The sequence below is a fragment of the Vidua macroura genome, chromosome 21 (assembly GCF_024509145.1).
Source record: "Vidua macroura isolate BioBank_ID:100142 chromosome 21, ASM2450914v1, whole genome shotgun sequence".
Classification (NCBI taxonomy): domain Eukaryota; kingdom Metazoa; phylum Chordata; class Aves; order Passeriformes; family Viduidae; genus Vidua; species Vidua macroura.
Window position 1 is genome coordinate 9,993,536 of NC_071591.1, and position 25,881 is coordinate 10,019,416.

General features: G+C 47.8%; 1 protein-coding gene across 1 annotated transcript; it reads right to left on the reverse strand.

Moving 5' to 3' along the window:
- Positions 1 to 874: 874 nt before the first annotated feature.
- On the reverse strand, positions 875 to 25,767 carry FKBP15 (FKBP prolyl isomerase family member 15). Its single transcript, XM_053996176.1, has 29 exons — positions 25,648 to 25,767; positions 24,308 to 24,417; positions 23,924 to 24,008; positions 23,311 to 23,380; positions 21,794 to 21,868; positions 20,638 to 20,736; positions 20,097 to 20,246; positions 19,323 to 19,391; positions 18,257 to 18,400; positions 17,700 to 17,845; positions 16,669 to 16,717; positions 15,856 to 15,975; positions 15,538 to 15,631; positions 14,733 to 14,836; positions 14,003 to 14,096; positions 13,164 to 13,273; positions 12,618 to 12,728; positions 11,893 to 11,987; positions 11,190 to 11,292; positions 7,753 to 7,924; positions 6,824 to 6,960; positions 6,275 to 6,430; positions 5,709 to 5,861; positions 5,293 to 5,385; positions 4,376 to 4,486; positions 3,485 to 3,592; positions 2,555 to 3,303; positions 2,065 to 2,155; positions 875 to 1,411 (listed from the first exon to the last, which is right to left on the reverse strand). Exons 1-29 carry the CDS (start codon positions 25,698 to 25,700, stop codon positions 1,337 to 1,339), a joined length of 3,726 nt encoding a protein of 1,241 aa, XP_053852151.1. The 5' UTR covers positions 25,701 to 25,767; the 3' UTR covers positions 875 to 1,336.
- Between the last annotated feature and the right edge of the window lie 114 nt (positions 25,768 to 25,881).

Consider the following 25,881-nt stretch of genomic DNA (forward strand, 5'->3'; position numbering starts at 1 on the left):
CACTGAGTGATGCCCAGGAATGCCCAGGTCAGGCCACCCTGCATGGCAGCAGGGTGGCTGTCACAGGCTTTGGTCTCTGCCCCAGTTTCAGCTGCATTTGGCAATTTGTGGCACTGAGGGTGGGGCACAGGGACCTGCCACAACCCCCAACACCAACGCCAGTGCTCTTTTGGGTGTTTTCCTCCCAAGAAATCACCTCCAGGGGGACAGAGATCTAATTCCAGTCAGAGACTGTAAAGGCAGATGTGGAAACTAAACAACAGAATTAGTAGAATTAGTTTAAGTCCTTTCATTTTACAAAGGGCCTTCTTTGTTTTAAAGACTTCTGGGGTGAAGTTGTGTTAGTGCCCATGAGTAAAAGTGCTGTGAGAGCCCAGGCTGTTTGCCCAGCTCTGTCCTCACTCCTTTCCCCTCCTGGTCCCCTCAGAGTGCAGGGTGACACCCCAGACTGCCCAGCCCAGCCTGGGCCTTGTGTCCCAGCCCTCTGTACCGTTTAACTGGTGCTGGGATGGTCACACTTTAACAGCAGCAGAGCCAAAGGCACGGGAGAGGGGCTGGGCTGTGGGGAAGGACTTTCCAAACACACAGCACATCCCAGAGCTGGGCTGCTGCTCCCACAGGGAAACCCAGGCCAGCAAAAGCCACCTCAGTTCTGGGCACAGGAGCTGAGCTGCCTGTGAGTGTCTAACACACAGCAGGCATTGGGCTCCTTGCACCCAGCACAGCTGCTCAGGTTTAGCAGAGCTCCAAGGCCCAGCAGCATCTGTGCCACAGCTGAGTCAATGCCCACCTGAACCACCTCAGCCCCCAAGCCTCCCCAGGCTGTTTGTGCAGAGCCAGGGGCTCACAAGAAACACCTGACTGGGATTCCGGTGGCACATGGCTCAGACAAAGTGGGGAGAGGGTGCAGGGTCCCTGGGAGCCACCTGGGGACTAAGAGAAATATTCCAAGAAGTTCATCACTGGGGAAGGAGATTTTAGTCTGATTTTTTTTAACAGGGTGTTGCCACTGCAGGGTCCTGCCAGACTTGCTCTGCTGAAGCTCTTCACCAAGATCCTATTTGCAAAAAGTTTGAGATTTATGAATCCAGGGCTCAGGTGAGGGGGACAGTGGGTGGCTCCTGCACTCAGCCCAACCCGTGTTTGGCAGTTGAGAGTGACAGGGCTGAGCACCCACAAGTGCAGTAAGAGCCCCCTGCTGCCATCCATCTGCAGGACAGGAGCTGGGAAGTCCCTGATCATTCCCAATGTCCCACGTGGGCAGCTTGCCAAGGGCTCAGAGCACGGGAAGAGGCCATGCCCAGAGGAGAAAGGAGAGGGCCCAGCAGCCACATCTTCATCCCAGCCAGTCCAGGTCATCGTCATCATCGTCACCAAAGAGCGGCGCGGGAGGGGGACGCCCCTTCATGCTCTGCAAGCCACACCAGAGGGAAATTGGTCAGCCCCAGCAGCTTCCTGGCATTTCACAATCACGACACAAACTGCTCTGAAATCTCTGCCAGCTCTGAGGAGCTGGAACAAGAAGCCTCATTACCCAAGTTTTTATTTCTCATGTGGTGGTTTGCTGTTTAGATTAGGTTTAGATTAGATAGCAGGAAAAAAATTCTTGATAGGAACGTAAAGCATTGGCACAGGCTGCTCAGGGCAGTGTGGAGTCACCATCCCTGGAAGTGCTCAAAAAGTGGTTGGATGTGGTACTTGAGGACATGGTTCAATGGTGAATGATGCTACATGGATGGCTGGACTTGATGATCTTAAAGGTCTTTTGCAACCCTTATGATTCCAGGAGCTGCTTACAGGCTAAAAGGGATTGGAGGGGGGCCAAACACTAAAACCCTTCAATTAACCTGGCAAGTCCCAGTGATTTCATGCCAACAGGAGCCTGTCACACTCCCTCAGCCAAGCCAGCCCCTCCCAGCTCAGTCACTGACCCCAAACACTCCTGATTTACACAGGCAATGGATGGGGAGCTCTGAGCTCAGCCAGGCCCCCACTGCCAAAGGGAGGATATTACAGACAGGCTACAGACCATGCCTCAATCAGAGCAAACACCCAAATACATACCACTTCCTCCTCATCCTCTTCTTCAGAGGGAACTTGAGGCTTCAGTGGTTTAGGAGACGCTGTTTCAAAGAAGTTGTCATCCTCAAAGAGGCTGCAAGAAGATAAAGAATGAGCAGCTGGCTCTCAGAGGATGGGATTTGCTTTTACAAGTTCTGTTAGAGAGAGATGGCAAAGCTTTTTCACCAAGGGAAACCTTTGTGGCAGGTACAGTTCAGCAGTGCAGGGCAATTCTGGGAGCTGGCAGGCACCAGGATCATTGCACAGGAACTGCACACTTCCCTGGGAATGGTCTCCACTGCCTCCAGCAGACACAATGCTGCTCTGGGGCTGCTCCCAGTGGAATGTGCCCTGGGCAGCCTGGTCTGTGCCAGCTCCTGGCTGGTGCCACCCAGTGCGAGCACCATGAGGGGCTGCAGCCCCAGCCTGTGCTGTCCTGCAGCAGGGACACACCTGGACCAGCTGCTGTCCCAGCCCCAGCACCACCCCTCACCTGGAATCTGTGTGCCTGGGGCTGGAGTCCAGCTCCTGTGATCCTGAAGCTTCTCCCAGGACAGCTGAGCCTGGCTCTGCTCTGCTGGACACTGAGACACGTTCTTGCTCAGAGCCAGCTCCATCCCATGGCTCTGTGCCACTCCCCTCCTCCCCATTTAAGGGAGGAGGCTCTAAACCTCCCCCAGCCTCCTCTGCCTTCTGCTCCACAGCCGGGTGTGCCAGAAGCACTGCCTCATCCACCTCTGCTGGCTTGGCTCCTGGAACAGAAGGCTCTGCAGCTGCTGCCTGCAAAGACACTGCAGAGGGATCCTGTTCTGCGTCAGCCTTCCCAATGGGAACACTCTCCAGCCTCTGCTCCAGCCCAGGAACAGGCTGTCTTGCAAGCACAGGCCCCTTCTCAGCATCCAGGCTGGAATCAGCTGCAGGAGGGAGATGTTCCTCCTGAACCTTCTCTTCTTCTGCCACCCCAGTGCTCTGTGTCTCCTGCTCCTCCTCAGGAGCTCTGGGCCCAGCAGGGTGAGGAGCAGCCTGGCCTTGCTGCTCGGGCTGCAGGGAGCCTCTTGTTTCTTCCCCAGGATCAGCTGGGGGTACAGTGCTCTGTGCTGGGCTGTGCTGCAGGGGCTCTCTGTGCTCAGTCTTTGCTCCAGGTGATCCCTCCTGTCTCCCTGCTCCTGTGCCAGATTCCTGGTTTTCACTGCCATGCTCTGGTTTCTCCTGCTGCCTGTTGAGCAGCTGCAGTGTCACAGTCTGGAAAAGGGAGTAGAGAGAACACACACCCTAAATACAACACATCACAGATCCCTGTATCACCTCCTCCTACCAGGCTGCTTTGCCACCCACAACAAATTCTCCTTCAGTTATTTCAGTCTCACAGTACAGATGTGAGGTTTTAGCCCATGGTCGCTCTCTTCTCTCACCACTGTCATACCTTGATAGTGTTCATGACAAGCCCCAGCACTGTCCTGCCACTGTACATCTCATCCAGCTCAAATTCACCCCGAAGAGACTGAAATACACCATTCATGATCTTCTTTACCTGCAAGACAGCATGTCAGGAAACAGATACAATTCATGAGCATGTGAAGCACTGCACTCAACATCAGGCACTTCTCCAAGAGAAGAAGCAATAAATCCAAACACACAGAGGTGGTTTTTCTACTTTCCAAAACAGAAATTCTCATCACATTAGGCCATGTTAACTTAGAACCACTCTATGTGACCCAAACTTATCCCCCCAAACTGAGGCAGGCTGCACAAAGACAAGGCAGACTGGCACTTCTTACTTATTTTAGTTTTTAAACCTCAAATGTAGAGTTTTAACAAGAAATAAAAGACAACAAAGTGGGCAGCAGGAAGATGGAGCGAGGCTGTTTACAAGGAATGACAGGACAAAGGGGAATGGCTTCCCACTGCCAGAGGGCAGGGCTGGATGGGATTTTGGGAAGGAATTGTTCTCTGGGAGGGTGGGCAGGCCCTGGCACAGGGTGCCCAGAGCAGCTGTGGATGCTCCTGGATCCATGGCAGTGCCCAAGGCCAGGCTGGACACTGGGGTTTGGAGCAGCCTGGGACAGTGGGAGGCGTCCCTGCCATGGCAGGGGATGGAATTGATGAGCATTAAGGTCTCTTCCAACCCAAACCATTCTGCGTGACCATGACTCCAGGATAAAATCCCACCCCTTCTTCCTCTGTGGATTATTACTACAAACACAGTGCTCTGTGGAGAAAATGGTATTTTTCCTTTTTATGTCAGTTCAAAGAGAAATAATTCAAGGTAAATCCATTTGCTTAGGAAGGAGAAGTACTGGAGAGTCAAGCTCACTTGCTCAGTGTAGTCTGCAGGGGAAGATCCATCCTGATCCTTCTGCAGGTCTCGGATCCGTTCCTCGTAGCGAGCCCTCAGCACCTCCACGTCTGCCTGCAGGGCTGAGTACTGCCAAGGGAAAGCCACCCTCAGAGCTGCTCCTCACACCAGAGCCCCACCTCGAGGGTGACTTGGCAAGGGTTTTAGTGAGGCACTAACTCAGAGTGGAGTTTTAAGCATGTCACAAAAGACTTGGCTGAAAACAACAGTGTTGTAGATGTTGGCAAACGCAATGGGAAGAATGATGATGTCTAACTCCATTTCAGAAGGCTGAATGATTGCTTTATTATAATTATGTTATAATACATTAATATGCTATATAAAAGAGGATACTAAATACTACATGCTACTTTCTCTAACTATCATATCTAACTCACAACTTGTGACCCTGCTCGCCAGAGCCCAGACACAGGTGGATCCGACTGGCTGTCAGGCCCAAACAATCCACCATGATCCAACCAAGCACTCACTCAGGGTAAACAATTCTCCAAACACATTCCACAAGAGAAAAACAAGGAGCAGAAATAGAAATTGTTTTCTCTTTCATTTCTCTCTGTGCACCTCAATAAAAAATCCTGAGAGAGAGAGAAATGTGCTTGCCACATAACAGCACTAAAATAAAGACACCCAAGCCAGCCTTGGAGAGTCACAATTGTGTAATCAGCTCCTCAAGTGCCACCAAGAATAGGTGGGTGCAGCACCACTGAGATTTCAGTGAGATGAAGGCTGGGTTTGTTCTGGTTTTCTGGAAACCACATGAAATTATCCCTTCCCTACCATATTCTGGGACTCCCATCCTCATTCTGGACTAGCCTGAGGCTGGTGTTCCCTGCACTCCAGTTCCCATCCAGCTGCAGTGTTATTTATTCCTTTACCTTCTCTTGGATAGGCTCCAGCTCCTCCAAACGCTGCTGAGCCTCAGACAATTTTTGCTCCTCTACTTTTTTTGAATGTTTGAGAGCCGTGAGCTGAAACACAAGAAGCAGAGCAGGTACAGCCCCTGGCAGTGTCACCCACTCCAAACAGCCTCTGCTCACCAACAGCCACTCAGGACAGTGCAAGTAAGTGGAAGTTGTAGCTGTTGCTGTAGTTCAGCACTATCAGCACCTTGGCTCTCCCTCCTCCATAATAAACCCAACCCAACAGAACACCTGCACCTGCAGATGGCTGAGATCAAGCTCCATAACAGGCAGGAAGTTAGAAAGTCAAGCCCCAGTTAGGTGGGAGAAGACTGCTGGTTACACCTGCTGGTGTTTAGTGCCCATTACAGCAATAAAGAACAGCTCTTTACCTTCTCTTCCAGCTGGGCCACCTGGTGCTGCAGGGAGTCCCTCTGCTCACACAGCTCCTGGCACTGCCGGGCATGCTGCTCCTTGGCTGAGGCCAGGGCACGCTCACACTTGGCTTCACACTGGGACTCCAGCTCTGCCTGGATCACTGACAGCTGCCCATGACATAGGAGACACCATCAGGAACACACACACCCCATCTGTGCTTGCACAAGAGCTGAAAGCCCAGGGCTGGACACCCACAGACACAGTGCAGCCACCAGCTCATACCCACACCTCTCACTTCAGCTCCAGGCACAAACCCCCAGGCTGGCCAGATGATCTGGCTCAGATTTCAGACCTCTTGGCATATTTCTGAACAACCTTTCACTCCTCACAAGTCCCATATTCTTCTCTCTACTAGAATTTCAATTTGCTGCCTCTCCTTTCCTCAGTTTGACACTAACCCATGAATTCAAGCAGGTAATGCTTTCATTTTTCCCCTACCTGAGCATTTGCACATTATTTCCTACCTGTAGGCTCCCACAAGCCCTCCAGACATGGAGCAGCAGCTCCCCTGAGTCCCCACCTGCTCTGCTGCTGCCTGGTCAGTCGAGGTCCGGGCCTTTTTCAGGAGCTGCCGGAGCTTGTCCAGCTCCTGCTGGTACGACCTGCGAATTTCCTCCATCTCTTCCTCTGCCTGAGCTCTCTCTGAGAGGGATTTCTTCTTCCTCTCTGCAAGATTCTGCAGTACAGAACATGACATAGCATAGGCCAGACTGCACCAAAGCAGCTTTTCTCCCTCAGGCAGAAGGAGGTTCTTTGGGCAAGGAACTTTATCACTTGAAATCAAGCTGAGGTTATCTCAGAGGTAAGGAAGGTTGACACATTACTGGGCAAGACATTAAATAAATAATAAATAAAAGAGAAATAAAGAATAAAAATTAATTAAATAAACAATAATGAATAATAATAAAGAAACAATAATTAAAAAAAACCAAAACATAACCACAAAGGATCCACCAGCCTGCAGAAGAGTCAAGATTTACTTAACTTACATATTTAAAAGCAAGAACCTTTGGTTTTTGGGTTAACCTTCAGTAAACTACTGAAACTGTGTTGCTGGCACTGGACATACCCTTTCCAGAGTCTCCTTTTCCACTCTCAGGTCTGTCAGCTCTTCCTCCAGTGCTGCAATCTTCATATCCAGCTGTTTGCGGCTCTGCTTCTCAGCCTTGAACCTGCTCTGAGTGTCCTGAGAGGCTTCTTGGAGCTCTGCAAACAAACCCCCACACTTCCCTGTGAGTTTGGGTGCAACTCAATTGCAGGGGAGCACATTTTGGGGGCTGATGGGGAGGAACAGAGTCTCTTGCACAGTGCAGTCAACAACTCCGCTTGTGCCTGCAGTGGGGACTAGAATTTATCAGGAGCAGCCTGTTCCAGTGCTTTGCAACCATTGCTGTGAAGACATTTTTCCTAATATCCAACCTAAACTCCCACTGGCCCAGCCTGAGCTGTTCCCTCTCCTCCTCTCCCTGTTCCTTGGAGCAGAGCCCAGCCCCCCCGGCTGTCCCCTCCTGTCAGGAGCTGTGCAGAGCCACAAGGTCCCCCCTGAGCCTCCTTTTCTCCAGGCTGAGCCCCTTCCCAGCTCCCTCAGCCCCTCCTGGGGCTCCAGCCCCTCAGTGTTCTTCTTGTCATGTGGGGTCCAGAAGTGACCCCAGGATTCAGGGTGGGGCCACAGCAGCGCCCAGCACAGAGGAATGAATGAACACCTCAGGTTTATCTCAACTCTCACTGGAACATCTCTGGCTGCTCTACATGAGGTTGGGCAGAAAAGCCAAAAGATTGTTCTACAAAAGGCATCCCTGTAACAGGACGATTTTGTTTGTTGAGTCATCCCACTTTGCCTTCAGTGGTGACAAGGATGCACATCCCTCAGATATTTCAGTGCACCCATATCCTTCTTCCATCCCCTGTGACTGGTCCTAGGGAAAGCAGGAAGATACCCCAGAAGACAGGAAAAAAAACACAACTTATCAAAGAAAAGAGCCGTGAAGGAGCTCTCACCTGCCACTTGTGCCTGCAGCTTGTTGAGCTGTGCCTCCTGTCTCTCTGCATCCTGCACAGCACAGGAGAGCTGCCTCCTCAGGTCCATCTCCTTCTTCTGGTGGGCAGTGAGCTCCAGCTGCAGCTGGGAAACCTGGGCAGTGGCAGCTGCCAGCTCCTCTGCAACTTTGGCCTGGAGCACAAAATGGAGCAGGGAAATGGGAGGGGGGAAATAAAGGGATGTGTGAGGAAGCAGCAGAACTGTTCTCTCAGGAAGAGCTGGAAAAGGGTTGAATGCCTTATCAGGGAAGACATGTCCAGATTGAGGAGACAACAGTGACTTTTTTGCCATGTCAGTTTTGTCCAGACTGACTAGAAAGCTGCACGAGGCCATCAACAACCTCATCACCACATCAGTTCAACCCAGTGAGTTTTCCTGAAAAGGTTAAATATGTTTAAGCCTGGTACCAGTGCTTGGTGGCTCTGCTCAGTTTTCAGGCTATGAAAACATCTATTTGAGTAAAAAGCTTGGGCTCCAACATCTAATTGTCTTCCATAAGCTTACAAATCACTGAAGAGCCACTCAAACACAGGCTGCTCCCAGCCAGGAGAGCACCTTGTCCCCACAGCACACAGCACGAGGTCACCTCGGCTGCCCACGGACAAGGCTGGCATTTCCCAGCACAGCTGTCAGTCATTTGGGGACCTGTTTAGATTTAGGATTGCTGAGAGTCAGTGATTCACCCAAAACCAGGCACTAGCACAGCTTGTTAGACAACTTGTAAACAATGTTAGCAGGGGCTCAAGGCATCAAGACAGACACAAAGTCCCGTTCCCAATCTTGTTGAGTGACACAAACTTCAGAGGATGCTCTGCAAGACAGAATTTGCACAGGGAATCCCTAAACAGCTTCCACACCTCTGCCTATTTCAAAATTCCCAACAGAGTTTTCATATTCTTGAAACAGGTAAGGAAAGAAGAAGTGGATTTTCTCTCTGCTTTATCCCCCTAAGAGAATTCTCTCCACACAAGGACCAACCCCCTCTGGCACAGAAGAGCTGTGAGCAAAATTGTTCCAACTGTGGTGATGATGAGGATGTGCTGACCTAGAGGGCTGGGATACCACACCACTCATTTTAGAGAGGAGGTAGCATTTCAGAGAGTGGCCAAAACCAGATCTGCTTTCCTCTTGTGCTTCCATAAATGTTCCACTGCTACACTAACTCCTGGCATGCTAAAACCAAACCCCATGGTACAGCTAAAGACATCTAAAGGTTATTTTAACCCTGGCCTCTGTCTTTAATGGCAAATAAAGAAAACAAAAATAGGAGATCCTATGGCAGGATCACCCTGTTACTAGACCGGTTTCTACAGAGGATGCTTCATGTCCCCAGCTCAGCTCCAGCCTCCAGCTTTCAGGCACCAGGAATCCTGGGTGACCTGTACCTGCTCTGCCAGTGATCCTTTTCTCCCATGGGGAGTGGAACAAGCAGCAATGTGAGAGAATTCTTGGAAAGGGCTCCCCAAGAAAGAGGGGGCCAGTGGGGAGACACTGCCAGTTCTAAAGCCCTTTTCCAGTGAGGGATCTGTGCTCATTCAAGCTCTGGGACAATTCTTTTCACGCCAATCAGTTTCTAGTTCAAGAGGAAGTTGGGCTGGCACTTCCTAGGGCACAACCATCTACCACCTACACAGTCAGCAGACACTGCCTCACCTGGTCCCAGCCCCGATCCACTGGCAGCATGTGCTGGGAAGAGAAAGCAGTGACAGGAAACAGGAAGGGTTAAGAACACAACTTAAAAGGCAGAGGCATTCATCAGCAGAAAAGCAAAATGCTTCATAACAGGAGCCTAAGGCATGCCAGAGAAGCCTTTAAATTACTCCAAGGACTGTAAAAGCTTAGACAGAAAAAGGGAGTGAAGCCTCATGTAGAAAGAAACACACTAAAGGTATCCTTAGGGTATGTCACACACCAGAGCTGGGAGCAGTCCTGGCTGTGACCTGCACTGGGGAGGTGGGGCATTACTAAGCCTTCACCTAAAGCTGTGACTTGCTCTGCCAGGGCCAAAGATCCACAGCCCAAAAGCAGTGAGTAACCAACACCTCAGTGATCCTGGGTACAACCAAATAAATGGTGAGTAAATCTGTGTGTAAACAATGGATAAAACAGCTTCCAATCAATCCTCTTCCCTGGGGATTCAGTGACTGCAGTCACAGGGCAAGCTGGGTTAGATAAAGGGAAGAGGAAGGAATACCAGCCTTCATGTTTACAGTCAGTACTCCCACAGAACCAGGGGAAGTTTCCCAGTGCAAGGCAGGGCTTTCCTGGTCTGGCCAGAAGCCTGTTCATGTAACATCATCCCTGGGCACTGACTGCCTCAGTGAGTCACTGCCTGCAGTGACATCCCTTAGTCACTGGGGTCCTGCTGAAGATGAGGCCCAGAAGACTCCTGAAGATCTTATACTTCTAAAAGATGATTCCTCTCCAAATTTTATTGTACCATCAGGATGCTGTCCTCGCTGAGAAAGGAATTTGTTATTTCAGTTTGACTTATTCCTGGTTAGAATCTCTCACACTCCTACATATTGTGGGTGTGCAGCCTGGGCTAGGGGTGGAAAAGCAGCCCCCTTCCCTGTCTGCTCTCAGCACCATCAGCCCTTCCCTGCTCTGCTCTTTACCACGCTTTGGAAAGCTGCAGTTCTGGTCAGCTTTAGGTGCACCAAGCTGTGGTTCTCACACAGAGGAAGCATTTATCACATTTGAACTGGAGAGAGACAGCTCAGCAGGAGAGCACAGAGCAAGACTGGACTTGGTGTAATTTAAGAAGCCATTGCTTGAGAAAGCAGAGCAGGCACCATGCAGTGGCAGAGCCAGAGCAGCACTCCTGGGCTAGGCTGGCCTACAGGAATGGTTCAGGATATACAGCCAAGCATAAATGCATTTCACTGGTTTAAAAGCTATTTCCCAGCAGTTCCTGTCATAAAAGCACAACGTGTTACTGGGAGAAACAAACAGCTTCTGATTAGCATTAAAAAAGTACAAAAGTGCAATGAAGAAACTCCAGCAGCAAATATTTTTTCTTGTATCTATATTCACTCTATGTCAGTTATATAAAAGGAATAAAACTCTTCTGGAACTATCAGTGCAACTAAATAACTGAAATATTTCCAATTCAAAAGCCCTGTGATACACAATTCCTCAATACATTGGCCACATGCCTACATAGTTAACAATAAATCAGACACTTTCCTACAAAGTAACAATATTAAAGTTATGACAGCATGAAATGCTTATATTCTCTGTGATGCTTTGGACATGAAAGCCATCAAAACATCCATTTTTTTTTCCTCAAAACAAAGTTCAGAACTGCAGTTGCCCTCTAAGAAAACTGCCTTGACTGACAAGGCTTCAGCTTGTTTTAATGCAACAACCCTGGCTTTGTTCATGCCACTGTTACCTTCTCCTGCTCTGCATGCAACACTCTTGCCTGTGTGTTCTCATTTGTGGTCTGCAGGGAGTGGTTCCTCTGCTCCATCAGCAGGTTACTCTGCTCCACATACCTGTGAACAGGGAGACTCCGTGGGCATTCCTGAAAACACAGGGCTTGGAGCCAGGGCTCAGACAGAAAAGGTGATATTCCAAAGCACAGGAGCTTTCTGTTGAATTCATGACAAGTCCCAGACAATTTCACAGGATGTGCTGCACTCAGAGGCTGATCTCAGAGGGGTGGGAGGGCTGTGCCTGGCACAGCAGAGATTTTATCAGCTGGGATAAGTGCTTCACCTCTCTGAAAATGTCTCATGCTCCAAGAGTTTTGGTAACTTGGTAGCAGCTGAACTTCACAAAGGGCACTACATCCCCTACAATTTCTTCACCTCACTAAAAAGCCAGCACAAATAAAATAACTCTCAGAACCAGGGCAAATGTGCTCATAGACAGCATGAGGGATTTTACTCCCCTTTTACACATTCACGCTTAATGTAAGTCAGAGTTTTGGGGATAAACCTGCAGAGAAAGGGTGGGAGGAATCCCACACTTTCAATACCTTATGAAAAGAATTCAAAATATCAGAATATGGCTGTCTCCTAACAAGCACCCCTCAGTTATGCCCAAGTGTAAGTTGGAGAGTCTGGAAATGCAATGAGGCTCCCACCCCTTACCTCTGGTTGCGTTCAATCAACTCACTGATCTTCTCATTCTGCTCCTCAATCCGACTGCTCTTCTCAAATATCTCCTGCTTCAGTCTCTCATTCTCCTAAAGCACAGCTCAGCATGAATATTCAGCTTACTCAGATTTCCTTGCAGCAGTTCCTAAACATTTGGGTTTATTAGGGGCAGGACAGTGGTGAGGCTCATCCTTTCTGTGGGAGCAGCTCAGGAAGGCACCTGCCACATTTAGCAGAATCCTGGCACAGGACAGTGGCTGCCAAATCACATTCTAGAACATATTGTGTCTAGTTGACTTTTCTAACCACAAACCCCAAGTTTTTAAGGCTGCTGCTTAGAAAGGCTTTAAAGCATAAAATTAAATGGTGAATAGCAGAAGCAGGTGGTTTCTACAACATGGTACTTCAGCTGTGAAGTTGTTCTGCTGGAGACTGGGAGTTAAATCCATAATGGTTTGAGAAGCTGAACTTCTCCCATATGAATCTTTTGTCAAAGCCCATTAAATACCCACAACTCTGACTCAGAAAATACCCAAACCCCAAAATGCTGAGAAGAGCTTTTTGGAGGGGGAAAGAAGGATGGAAATCATTGTAAGTCTCATCCTCATTCTGACCACACAAAACCAGAAGCCATGGGTGACTGGACATTTGCTCTCATTAAGGATAACACTGGGAGCCCCAGCTCCTGATGGAAGTGAAACCAGGCTGGCCACGCTCACCTGGATGATGCGCTGGATGTTGCTCATGATCATGGAGGCTTCCATAGTGACAGAGGAGATGCCAGGCAGCAGGGAGCTGTTAGCAGTGCTTTGCTTCTTCAGCTCCTCCACCTGAAGGGAGAAACCATTCTTAAGCCATTTGAAATGAATTTATGGGTGCAGGTAAGAGTCAGACACGTGCAAAGAGGCATTTCACTGTTCCTTCTGCTCAGCTGCAGTCAATAGGCACTGAATCAAGTATGACACCTCTCAGAGGGCAGGGAATCCTCCAAACAATGCATCACATTATTTTCAAGCCAATAAGACAGCACCTTTCCCCAAGCCTAAGCTTTGTTTTTACACAGCAGCTGAACTGCTGCCACTTGAAGGTGTGGTAATACTGGAATTTTACTAATTTACTGTATTACTTAATGTGGGCATTTAAATAGAGCCAACTGCTCTCAGCACACCTGGAGAGCAGAAGTGTCCTGAGCAGGCCATACCTTGGCAGCCAGGTGATCCATTTTATCCATACCTTGGCAGCCAGGTGATCCATTTTATCCATACCTTGGCAGCCAGGTGATCCATTTTATCCACGACTTTGCTCACAGCCAGTCGGATTTCAGTGTTGTGCTGCCGAGCTTCTGTCATCAAAAAGGAAGTGACATCTCCAGGGGCTTGAAGGGAAAGGAGAGAGATTTATAGTGACAAGGGGAAATAACTGCACAGAGACACAGCAAAAGCTGGGTAGCATGAAGCCTGCCACCAGCAAAGCCACTCTCTGCCCAGAAATGAAAAGGACATGGTATTTGGAAAGTGAATAATGTAGGTATTTCCCAAATAACCTCAACAGGCAGGTTTGAGTACAGGAAAATCTTGAGCCACATGACAGCTCAGCTCAACAAGAGCAAAGCCCCCAGACACACCAGAGCAGCAGAGGGACAATCAAAGCACAGGCACAATCAAACCGGAGCAGTGAACATCAGCTTCTGAAACTGCACTGAAAAAACAGGTTCCAAGAAAGGCTCAGCTACACTCAAGACTTCACCAACTGGGATGACTTAATGGCTCTTTAAATGCATTTGGTCCTTCCTAGGTTTTGCCTTTTACAGTTCAATTCTTTCCCTGGCTGGTAGTTTAATTAAAACTGGAAGCACCATCTACCAAATTCCTTTAGTAATACCCAGTCTTAAGAAGACACAAATTCCAGCCCCTTTCACACTGCACAAAGCTCTTTAAGGTAAGAAAGAGATAGGTATTTATTGGGAAGTGTTTGCCCCTATTTGGTATTAAAAAATAAGCATCTGTGAAACAGCACAGTGCTACCACAGCTATAAATCACCATCACCAACTGCTTACTGCATGTGTTGCAGCCCTCTGAGAAGCAAGTACCTTTTAAAACATACCTTGGTAAGGAGCAGGATACATCTGACCCACAGGCTGGAGTTGAGAGGCAGATGCAGCAGTTTGGGGGTAAGCAAATGCCACTCCTGGATATGCCTTGCAGGACAAGTTCAATAGGTTAGAATGCATTTTGTTATTTCCTCATGACCTTACAGTTTCATATTTTTTGAAGCCCAAGAGCAAGGATGATGTTTCAAAGAAAAAAATCCAAGAATGAAGGAGGTGGAGAGTCCAAATACACAACACTCATTGTGAAAGGGAAGTAATACTTTTCTTTTGAGGGTTAGTTAGTTCCCATCTTCACTCAAATTTCAACAAAACTGTGTCACCCTACATTTGTCAGAGTCAAAGCTCAGCACGTGAACAGCTTCCTCTGAACTTATGTTAATTTGAACACAAACTTATTTCCTAAAGAGGGCTCAAAAAGCACAACACAACTTGATTGCAACTTCACTGCTCTTTGCTGAGGAACTTGGAAGTTTTTGTTGTATCCACTACAAAATCAGGTATTAACAAAGCCTGGTTCATCCTTAGTTTAAGAACTCATCATGAACAGAAGATTAGCCCTTTCTCAATAAATTTTAAGAGGCATATGATGAAAACCTGAGAATGCCAAAGAGTCACAGGAAACAGTCTGGACTTCTCATCTTTAAAGTCCTTGCTCCCAGCAATGGAGAAGACTCAGGAGAAAGGACAGAAGTGTCAATATTCTCCTTGATTTCAATTTGGTACCTGAAAGCCCTGTGCTCCTCCAGGCAGAGCTGAATGGGGCTGGATCGTTGCAGGAATTAAAGCAGCAGAAGATACTGCAGGTGCAGCACCAGATGCTTGAGGTACTGAAAAGGAAGAAATAAAGTCAGCATGCTATAAAGCAGCTCAAAAGAATTTAATTCACGTAGTGTTAAATGGCAAAAAAACTCCACCAACAACCAAACCACTAAACAGAAAAAAGTTTAACAAAAGCCTGTCTGCAACCTTGTGAAAACTAAATCCAGTCAAGCAAGTGATAATAGGTCAAGAAAAGAGTAACCTTTCAGAGAAATCCCACTTCTAGCTCCATTTAAACAACCTCTTTTCATTCAAACAGAGATAGCTCTGAAGTTCACTGACACAAAGTGTGACTCTGAAAGCTGCTCAGCTGACCAGCAGCTGATGTGACCATTCCATCATGGGAAGTTACATCCAGCCCTGCAGAGCTGCCATCCCCATGCTGCCCTTCACTTGGATTTCCATCATTCCTAGAAGTACTGTTCACTGGGAAAGGATTTGTAACATTCCATTTACAAATCTCATGGTCTACAAATCTCAGTGCCCAGTGACAGGACAGCTCAGGCATGGTGGCTGCTCTTCCTCAAGCACAAGACCACAATGAAGAAACACTCCAAGGACTGTCTTGTGCTCCCATGGAGTAGTGGCTCGTGGATCAGCAAGCCTTATCAGAAGCTTTCAGCCCATATTTCAGCTCCTGGAAAGAATGCTCTGTTCCCATAGCCCTCCTGGAGTGGAATGGGAGTGCAGCAGCTCCCCAGCACATTACCTTGTGTGGACACTGTGGGCAGCACTGCCTGAGCTGGCTGGGAGGGTCTGGTCGAAGCCACTGGCTGTGTTGTCCCTCTCAGAGTATTGGGATCCTAAAAACATTTCTGCATGTTACAAGAACCACCAAAGGTCACTTGAGCCTGAGCCCAAGGTCACTTGAGACAAGATGTTGCCCCAGGAACCCAAGTGGACCTTTCTGTCACAGAACCAGAGCAGATTTCCCTGGACAAGGGCAGAGCCACTGCTACAGATCCCACTTCAAGCAACCCCCAGTATAGGAAAAGCAGTGAAAGAGTCACCCTGCTGTGACTGGTACCTCTATTTCTGAGTCACTGGAGTCCAGCTGGCTCCCTGCTGTCCCAGCAAGGAAAGGCAGCATGGGCTGTCCCATTTTGGCCATCCGAGAAATCAGCTTTGCCTTTGCTACATCTGGGTTCTAAAAAAAACATTTAGTTACTCTCCCTTTGTCTCAGCCCAGGCTTTTGGGGTACTACCACCACCTCTAAATCTCAGACTGAATTTTGACTCAATTTTTCAATGACTGTGTGAAAAATCTGCTCTTCAAGCACACAAGATAGCACCAGGATTGTTAATCTGGTTTGTTTTAGATATCCTCTTTCTGGGATGACAGTGCTGTCACTACAGAGGAAAATCTATCCCTGCAGAAAACACCAACAAGAAAACGTGTGAGTTCAGGAAGCTGTTTAGCAGCTCTTTGTCTGGAGGCACAAAGTCTTCTCATGCATCTCTATGAACTTATCCTGAATGTCCCAATTCCTTTGTTACCTATTTTAAATTTGTCCATTTATCTCAAAAGACAGTCAGCCTTCTGAACATCCACATGGTCAAAGTCACTTTGCTTTTAAGAGTAGGAACTGGGACTGGGGTTCCTCAGGTCCTGGTAATCACAGAATCATTAAGGCTGGAAAAGGCCTTTAAGGTCATGGAGTCCAACCATTAATTATCAAGTCCAACCATTAATTCCTTCAAAACCAAGGCCCTAAGCTGCTGTAAGGTGAACATTCCAGTGTCTTGCATGATGCTCACTTTATCTTTAGCAGCACCCAATGCTTAAAGTGAAAATAAACTTCTCTACTCAGGCTTCAAAATAGGAAAAGGCAGCACTTACTGCAAGCTGCTCACTGATGGAGTTGGACTTGGCCCGAACAGCTGGCTCCCTGCAAAGCCAAACAGGAGTGGAGATTAGCCAGGAGCAATTCAGGAGCCAACATCCTGCAGTTATAAATACTGTTAAATACACCTCTCCCTAGGAAAGCTGTTTTCTCACATCATGTGCATTTCTTTTAGCCTACACTTCTGGAACATTCTTTGCAGTGTTATCTGGATATCTTCAGGACACCACTGCAACCCATTGGAACTGCTAATTATGGAAAGATAATTGTTGATTGCTTTAGCAACCACATTCTGGTATAAATAATTTTAACCAAGTCCAATAAATTACTTATGGCAACACGAGCAGCACTTACTTGTGCCCTAAAAAGGGTGACACACATTTAATTTAAGGAACAGAACATAGAATTGTTAAGGTTGGAAAATACATCTAAGGTTGAGTCACCAACCACTAACCCAGCCCCAGCATGTTCAGCACTAAACCCCATCCCCAAGTGCCACATTTGCATTCTTTGAACACCTCTAGGGATGGTAACTCCACCCTGGGCAGCCTGTGCCAATGCTTGACCATTCTATCAGTGAAGGTTTTCCTAATATCCAACATAAACCTCTCCTGGAGTAACTTAAGAGGTGATTTCCTCTCCCCAGTCACTTGCTTTCTGGGAAAAGAACCCAACCCCACCTGGCTATACCCTCTTCTTAGGGAGTTGTGGAGACTGAGAAGGTCCAAACTGATGACAATGATGCCAGCTGTTAGAGCAGCACCCACACAGCTCAATCCCACTGGATCTCAGGAATGCTGGAATGACTTCCTTCACTGGAGCCCATTCCAGCTGCTTTAATCAGGAAGTCAGCACTCAAACAGAAAATTCCAGCAAGTCCTATTAGCAAGCACTGCTCTGCCACATGGAGGGCACTGAGCTGGCACAGAGGCCCTGCATTTGCCAAATGAGGTGTTAGTGTAGCACTGTGCTGAAGGGCATCACCAGCATTAACACAGAAAGCTGTTCAGGCCATGCTGCCTCTTACCCAGGCTTTGGAGGGATGGTGGAGGGAGGCATTAAACCCGAGTCTGAGGAGAAGCCATCTGAGCTGGGAACTGGAGAAGGTGCAGGGGAATCCCTTGAACTGACACTCAGCCCATCTGAACCAGAGCACTCCTTTGCCAGCTTCACCTTAAACAGCATGAAGCAAAAAGAGATGTTTTTCTGGGTTCCTATAAAAACTTTCAGTTTATTTGTGATGCCACTGCCCATGGAGCTCCTGCACTTCAAGGAAAAGCAGCCAATTGATTCAGAGCTGGAGAAGCTGAGTCTTTATATCCTTTCATTCCTCCCACAGTATTTTGTTTTCCCAAGTGACTCACAAATAAGACAGCTAAAAGATCCCAAGACAGTTACAACAGACAAACAGCCTTGAGGGATTTTCTGCATTTAGGGTTCTGGTTTGGGTTTGTTTGTATTAAAGATACACATCTTGCTGAGGTTTCTAACAGTTTCTGAGCTGGAGTTCTCACACTAACAGCAGGCTCCCCCCTTGCAGTCACAAAACACATGGAAACCAAACATCTGGCAGGAGACACTCACCCGCCTGACTTCCACCTCAAACACCAGCGTGGAGTCTGGAGGGACACGAGCAGCCACGCCCTGAGCCCCGTAGGCCCAGGCTGGAGGAATGATGAGGAACCTTCGCCCTCCTTTCTTCATGCCCAGCATTCCTTCTTCCCAGCCCTTTGGTTTGCACAGGCAACAGAAGAGAAAGCAACATTTGGATCAGTGACATTATTTACCCCAGTTAAGACAACTTCAGGCAAAGGTTCCAAAACACACAGAGAGAGATTCTTGCAAAATCCTCTTTATTTTCAATGTGCAGCACTAAACCTTTGTCTTGCCACAAATCCTGACAGCCAGCTGTAAATTCCAGTGTTAACTTAAGAATAAAGACGCAGCTCCACCACACAGTGGCAAACTCACTCTGCATTCTGGGAAAGAACTGCACTCCAAAGAGATCTGAATTGCTGTGGTTAGATTTACAAAGCAACCAAAGAATACAGTTGTAATGAGGGACATGAAGTCAGAGCAGTGCAAACTGCCTAAGGGATGCCAGCACTGAACAAGATAGCTCTAACAGCCAGGCAAAATTAGCAAGATACAGGATAAAACAAAGTAGACAAATAGCACATCTTCAGTAAAAGACAACTTGTAACAGGTCATGTATGAATTATGCAGGTCATACATTAATTACTCAGGTCATGGAAGTGACCTGAACAAAGGCATCTCTGACTCAAACCCTGATTTTATGGGATAACTTAAGGGAGTATCACAACACCTGGATGAAAAAATGTTTCCTTTAGAAACAGGGTTCCCCAACACCAAGGGAATGGATTAAGTGACTTCCAGAAAAACAAAGACAGTAAAACCCCAGCTCCTGAAAACAGGAAGTTTCCTTTGTTACCAAAGAGGACAATTCCTGTCTAACGCTGATGTTGAGAAGGAGACTGGGCTCTATTGTGCAAAGCTTGAGTGAGTCACTGTCACAGAGTCCTTGCTAATAAATGGAACCAAAATAGCATGTATGATTCCTGAACAAGATTTGTAGTAATTCAAAGCTGTGAGACTTGAATTATTGTAATTAAAGTGCCAGAAGTTGTACCTTGATGACCTTTCCAGACCCCAGCTTCAGCCGCAGCAGCTTGTCTTTGTTAACATTAGAGTCAAACACCTGGAGAGTTGAACAAGAACACAAAACACATGGATTTCTCAACTGTTTCAAGATTCTGAATGCTTCTTTACACATTCCATAAACTCCTAGAACCTCTGGTTAAGTGCTATTTCCCAACCCACTACTACCAAAATTAATTCTCAGCCATTAGACAGAGCTTTAGTCCATTTCCTGAAGTACAATTTTATGAAGTGAAGAACTGGAGACTCAGACTTCAGACCTTGCTTTAGGACAGGGCTGGCTCAAGCCAAACACAACATTAAATATTCATGTGTGCAAGTGCCCAAAGAAGTTTAAAAGCATTTCAATCAGCTCCCTCTGAACATAAAAGAATAATAGAAACATTAAGGTTGGAAAAGCCCTCTAAGATTACCAAGTCCAACCATTCCCCAGCACTGCCTTGTTCACCACCAAACCATGTCTCAAGCACCACATCCAGATGGTTTTTGAACACTTTCAGGGATGTGACTCCACTGCTGCCCTGGGCAGCCTGTACCAGTGCTCAACAACCCTTTCAGTGAGGAATTTTTTTTTGTAGTATGTCAGAATCCCTTGATATTCTATAGGCAATACATATGTCCCCACTTACAGTGCCACAAATGCCCAAAGTACCCCTTCAAAACAACACCAGTATTATGCTGGATGTGCAGGTTCCTGCCAGGAACTGTCCTACTCAGCATGAGGAGGTGGCAGAGGTGTCTTTACCTGTCCAAGCCCGTTGTTCTGGAACAGCCATCCCGTATAGGCAACCTCCAGGGAGTCTCCTCCTTCCACCCCCTGCCCTTCTCCCAGGAGGAGATCCTGGCAGAGGACTGAGTCCAGTGCTGGAGAGCTGTTGCATTTGGCAATGCACACCTGCAGAGGGAAAGCCTGGCAGTGTCTCTGGCCTTTCATGGACAAGTCCCACTCATGACTCTGATGCATTCCTTGCTGTACTGATCAAGCCCACACTAGAAATGCACTCCCAGGGCATTCCACATCTCCTTGTGCTGAATGCTGCTGATTAAACACCCTCTGCTCTACAGAACCACTGATAGGCAGTACTTGGGAATCTTGAGAAGCAACAGGCTCCCTGCCTCAAAAGAGATTTGTTTTAATGAACAAAACTCAGGGCAGGCTCCTCTCAGATGTGTCTCCATCACAGTTATGCAGCCACTTGAAGCTGAACTCCAGTGAAAATAAAACTTGATTTGCCCCTGCTGTAAACCAGCCATCAGAACTGCCTGGCCCAGAGGGGAGCAGTTACCTGCTTACTGAAATCCACTGCTGCCTTTTCTGACTCAAACATGATGGACCAGTTTTGCCTCTGATCATCATAGAACGTGCTGTAATTGTTGGGCTGAACCTGTGCGAGAGGAAATCAGTTCTATATTAGACATTAAATGAACTAAAAATCCACATCCCAAAACAGCTTAAAATAAGAGCTACTGAAATTAAGCAGGAAGAGCCCTGCTGTTCTACTGCCCAAGTTCAGAATTAGCTTTTATTTAGGTGCTCATTATCATGGAAGAATTATTATAACTCAAATATGTGAGCAAACATTAAGTTGCTCCTACATGCTGCAGTTCACACAGGAAGGTGAAACCTTTCAGAAACTTCCTTGAAGCCTGATTCTTTAATATATACTGAGAATTTTTAAGTGAAAGTAATTTACTTAATAGTTTGTTGTATTTAGGTTTCCAGAATCAGTTGGAGAAATCACTTCTTCCTCACTTCTAAGCCCATGTCATCAGAAGTGATTATAAAACCCATTAATTTTTCAAGAATGTGCTTATAAAAAAACTAGAGAGCAAGGTCTAAGCTGGGACAGAAATTTCATTGTTTTGGAGTGAAATTTCTATCTCTCATACCAAGAAATTTGATGCCATCTGATGACAAGCTAAGAACAGTAAACCAACATGTCAATTTTCTGTAAAACTGGCAGAAACCAACTTCCTGAGAGATTCCATTTTAGAGCTCACAATGCTTCAGATTGTTCTCAACAGCAGGAAAATGCTGAGTGTAAATTTTCTGAGAGAAAATATTTCCTTGCTGTCATTTCCTTCTGCTTACTCAGTTATATTCTATCAGACACTTAACTAGAAATTCTCAGCAAAAGGAATTTTGCTGGTTTTATCCATTACAGGGCTGCAAACCCCAAACACCTCTGTGAGCACAGGTAATAATTTACCTCCTACAGGAGCCTTGGTTTGGAAATCTCCTGAGGAGGTGCCCTGCCAAAGGGACCTGTCACAGCCTCTTGTGCAATACATGAGGAGGGGAACAGTCACACTGGGACACCTCCTGCTCTGTCACTCAGATGTTTGATCTCAAAGGTTATAAACCAAGGCTTAAGGAAGAATTTTGGAGCCAACCTTGTGGTTGCTGTGATCAAAAAAGGCTTTTCCAAGCCAGAGTCTCACCGTGAGCACAAAGCCTGGGTGGATCCTTGCAGAGGTGATCTGTTGCTGCTGGCTGATGTAAAGGAGGATCCTGTACTGGATTCCACAAGGAATTAGACAAGGAAAAAGAACAAAAACAGGAACTCAAAACGTCTTCAATTCCAAGGTGCTTTGTCACATGCTGAGCACCTAAGGCTCAGTATTTATTTGTCAAATATACCACAGCAAAAATACTTAACACAGTTTTGTGACACATATTAAAACTGGTTTATTCTCAAGGGTTTTATTTAGCTGCAGCAACCAAGCAAGTGAAACTCATTGTTTTATAACAAACAACATGTTTTAACTAATTCCACATTTTTCACAGTTACAGTGGAAAAAGATGGTGCACTAACCCTTCCAGATACAGAAGTCACCACAAATGGTATCAAACAGTCAGAGGCATTTAGGTTGGAAGAGACATCCAAGATCATTCCCCCAGCACTGTCAAGGTCATCACTGACCCATGTCCCCAAGTGCCACATCCACATGGTTTTTAAACCCCTCCAGGGATGGAGACTCCACCACTGCCCTGAGCAGCTGTGCCAGGCCCTGATCACCCTTTTAGGAAGGATATTTTCCCTAAAGAGGTTTGTGGGTGTGATCTTTTAACTTTGCATCAACCCATTGACACAACACACTGAGTTGGAGGGAGTTTTCCAAGTACTAAACACAGATATGAGATTTATTGACATATTTGGCTCTACTAAACATAATCTATTATGGTAATGTGTTTTCCTTTGTGCACTTGCACTGGACACAGCTCAGTGTTGAACTGGGAGTGACCCACTGACTGCCCCCAGCTGGATGTGGTATCACACAGGCAGCCTGAAGAAAGCTGGTTCTGCTTCCTCCTGCACTGCCTGTCTTCCCCAGCTCCCCCAGAACAACAGAGCTCAACACTTCCCAGATCACTGACAGGAATTTAGTCACCAAACTAAGATTTACTTTGCTCTTGCCAAAGCAGAAGCAACTTAGTGAGACATGAATGATGATTTGGGGGATATGAAACATCACAAATACCAACACCAGGGATGGGTGAGAGTTTTCAAAGTAACTTTCAAACACACCAATTTACTGGGCACCTCAGTTCTTTGTTCTTCAAAACACTTGGGAAGGAAAGATGTTTTTGATACCAAAAGAACAAAACTTAAGCAAAGCATGTCTGTACTGCTGGACAGAATCTTCCTTTCTATCCACCTCCACGTGCACAAATACGTGATCCAGTTGCCAAAGACACTTGGAATAAATACCAAAATGACTTCCAGAAACACTGCAAAGTATTTTAGGCACAAGTTGTAAGAGATCTTACAAACTCACGGACTGCAGGAAAGAAAGATGTCACCAAGGTGGATGGCTGAGCCCCAAGAAAACCCAGGAGGCAGAAAGGCAGCAGGAGAACAACATCAAAAGCAAAACACCTGGAGAGCTCACAAAAACACCATCTCATAGCAGTGAGCCCTCAGCATGGCAGAGTTAGGGAAGGAAGGGTCTCTCACCTCTTTGGTGGCATGGTTCCCCACTACAGCTGCTCCATACTTGCCTTGCTTCAAGTACTGCCCATTTGTACTGCAAGACAAGGGAGACAGTCAGGTGCACAACTGTCCCTATCTCAGAATTCTTTAGAGTTCAGATGCCTTTCCTCAGGTATAAAATGTCAGGCAGTCTTGCTTAGCTTAGAGACATTCCTGCTTGCCCACAGGCAAGAGCACACATTGTGCAGTGAGTTCAAAACTGCTCTCACAGATCCAGAAGTGCTTTTCCATGATGGCAGCATCAAACAGTTTTAGTGCTCTCACTCTGCTCATGCCTCAGTTCTCAAGTGCATGAACCATAAGCATCTGACAGAGCCTCCTGAAGCAGTGCACATCTCAGCCCAGCAGGCAGGACACAGCTCCCAGCCACAGCCAAGCCCACAGCTCGCTCTTTATCTCAGAACTGCCTCACCCAGAGCTGCAGCTCAGCAACTGAAATCTTCTTGAGCAGAAACTTCCACTGCCTTGCAGCATTCCCACCATGCAGATATGTCTGAAAACAACTGTCTCTTCCCATTTATCCAGGAATATCTCCCCTCTGGGGTTAGGGACACAGACTGCAGCAGAAGTCACTTACTATCGATACGCGAGCACCGCGGTGGCCACCAGCACCGAGGGGGCTCCTGAGGCTGCCGGGGCCACCGGCGCCTTCTGGGGCTGGCCTGTGGGGACAGAGACAGGGACAGCTGTCAGAGGCACAGGACTGGCTGGTGGCACCACCACAACACGTTCCTTCCCCCAGGGAAAAATAACTCCAGTAGGAAATTACAAAGAAACAAAGACTTGTGTTCCAAAGTCACCCAAAGCCAGTTGGAAATCCAGGTGTAGGAGGGCACTGGAGGAAAACATCCCCGAGGAAAGCTCAGGAAATTATTTGCTCTGCTGCTCTTCACCAGGGCCCCTGTTCTCCTCACACACACGTGCTGCTGAGTGGGTTCCCCATGCTCAAGCTGTTACTCACCAGCTGCTGTCTGACCCTTCCTGGGCTGCTTTGGTGCAGTGAACTGGAAGAATTCATTTCCCTGGCTTGAGACTGTTTGATCCAGGCCAAAGAGAGAGGCTAATCTGGCTCTAGAAAGGGAAATAAAACTGTTTAACCTTATTTAAAATGGACATTATACACAATGAATACCCTTAGCTAGAAGTTATATCAAATACAAAGTGTTTACCATCACTTTGGAAGTAAACAAAGGGTTAGTTACTTTACTGCAGGTTAAGTTGCTTTCTGCTAATTAACCATTTAATTTTGAATAGGCAGAACTTGTAGATGAAGAGGTTGGGAAAGTGGTACAATTGTGTTTCATTTCCTCAAAAATCGACTGAAGGTGAAAGAACTGAAACTACACAAATAAAGAAGTTACTTTAAAGCAATGACTAGAATGAGTTGATATGAAATAGCTGATTCTTACAATATCCAAAATAATATTTGACAGAGAAACCACCATTCAGCCCCTGGAGTTTTTTGTCTTTAAATGTCCAGGAAACACATTCTCCCATTAACTTTTAAAATGGCAGACACTCCCCCAGCTAAGGGCAGAGAGTTTAATGCTGGAGGTTATTCCTTGAGGATACATTGTTTGCAATTTCACTGCTTCAAGGCCAGTTATGCTCAAACTGTTCCTGATATCACGGGGCAAGGGAATAATTCACACAAAGGATGACACCACTGCCAAAGAATGTCCTTTAAAACATAACTGAATTTTCTATAAAGACAGAGGATTAGCTTGTAAGAGAAGCTCCTGGAAGAGGGTGGGGAGTGGAATTGCAGCTCTTGGAGCAGCAACAAGTCAGCGATACAAAAACCTGGACGGGCTGCACACAGCCACGAGCCCAGTGGAACCCTGGCGGACAGCCTGGGAGGAGCCAGCGGCGGGAGAACAGCCCCAAAGCCGCACCTCAAGGGCTGCCCACCGCTCCTAAGGGGAAACACCGAGATCTCTGCGCTGGTGACCCCGGAGCGGCTGCGCCGCCCCCAGCGGGAGGGGTCCCGGAGCAAAGCGGAGTGCCCAGGCAGGGTCTCAGACCCCAGAGCCGCTGCCCCGGGCACGCCGGGGGCCCGCTCCGAGCCGCGCCGGCAGCCGGACCCTTCCTGGGGTCCGGCGGTCCCGCAGCGGGGCAGGAGCGGGGCACAGCCCCGGCGGCACCCCCGCTCACAGGAGGGCAGCCCCGGCTGCACAGGGGGCGGCCTGCGCGCCCCTCACGGCCGCGGGCCTTTACCGGGGCCACGGCCCCGCGGCCTGCCCGGGCCGCCGCGCCCACCCGGCGGCGGGGAGGGGGTCCCGCCGCGCCCCCGGCGCTCACCCGCTGGCCGGGGACAGGAAATCGGCGTCGTCCTCCTCCGCCGCCGCGAACATGGCCAGCGACCGCCGGGGCGGGGACGGGCGGGCGGCGGCCGCGCTTTACGGCCCGGCGGCACCGGCACGGCCGGGGCGGGGCTTGATCGGGACGTCACAGGGGGCGGGGCTTCAGAGCACGGCAGAAGGGCGTACGGGGTGGAGGCGTGGCTTAACGGCACCGAGGGGCGGGGCTTCGCCT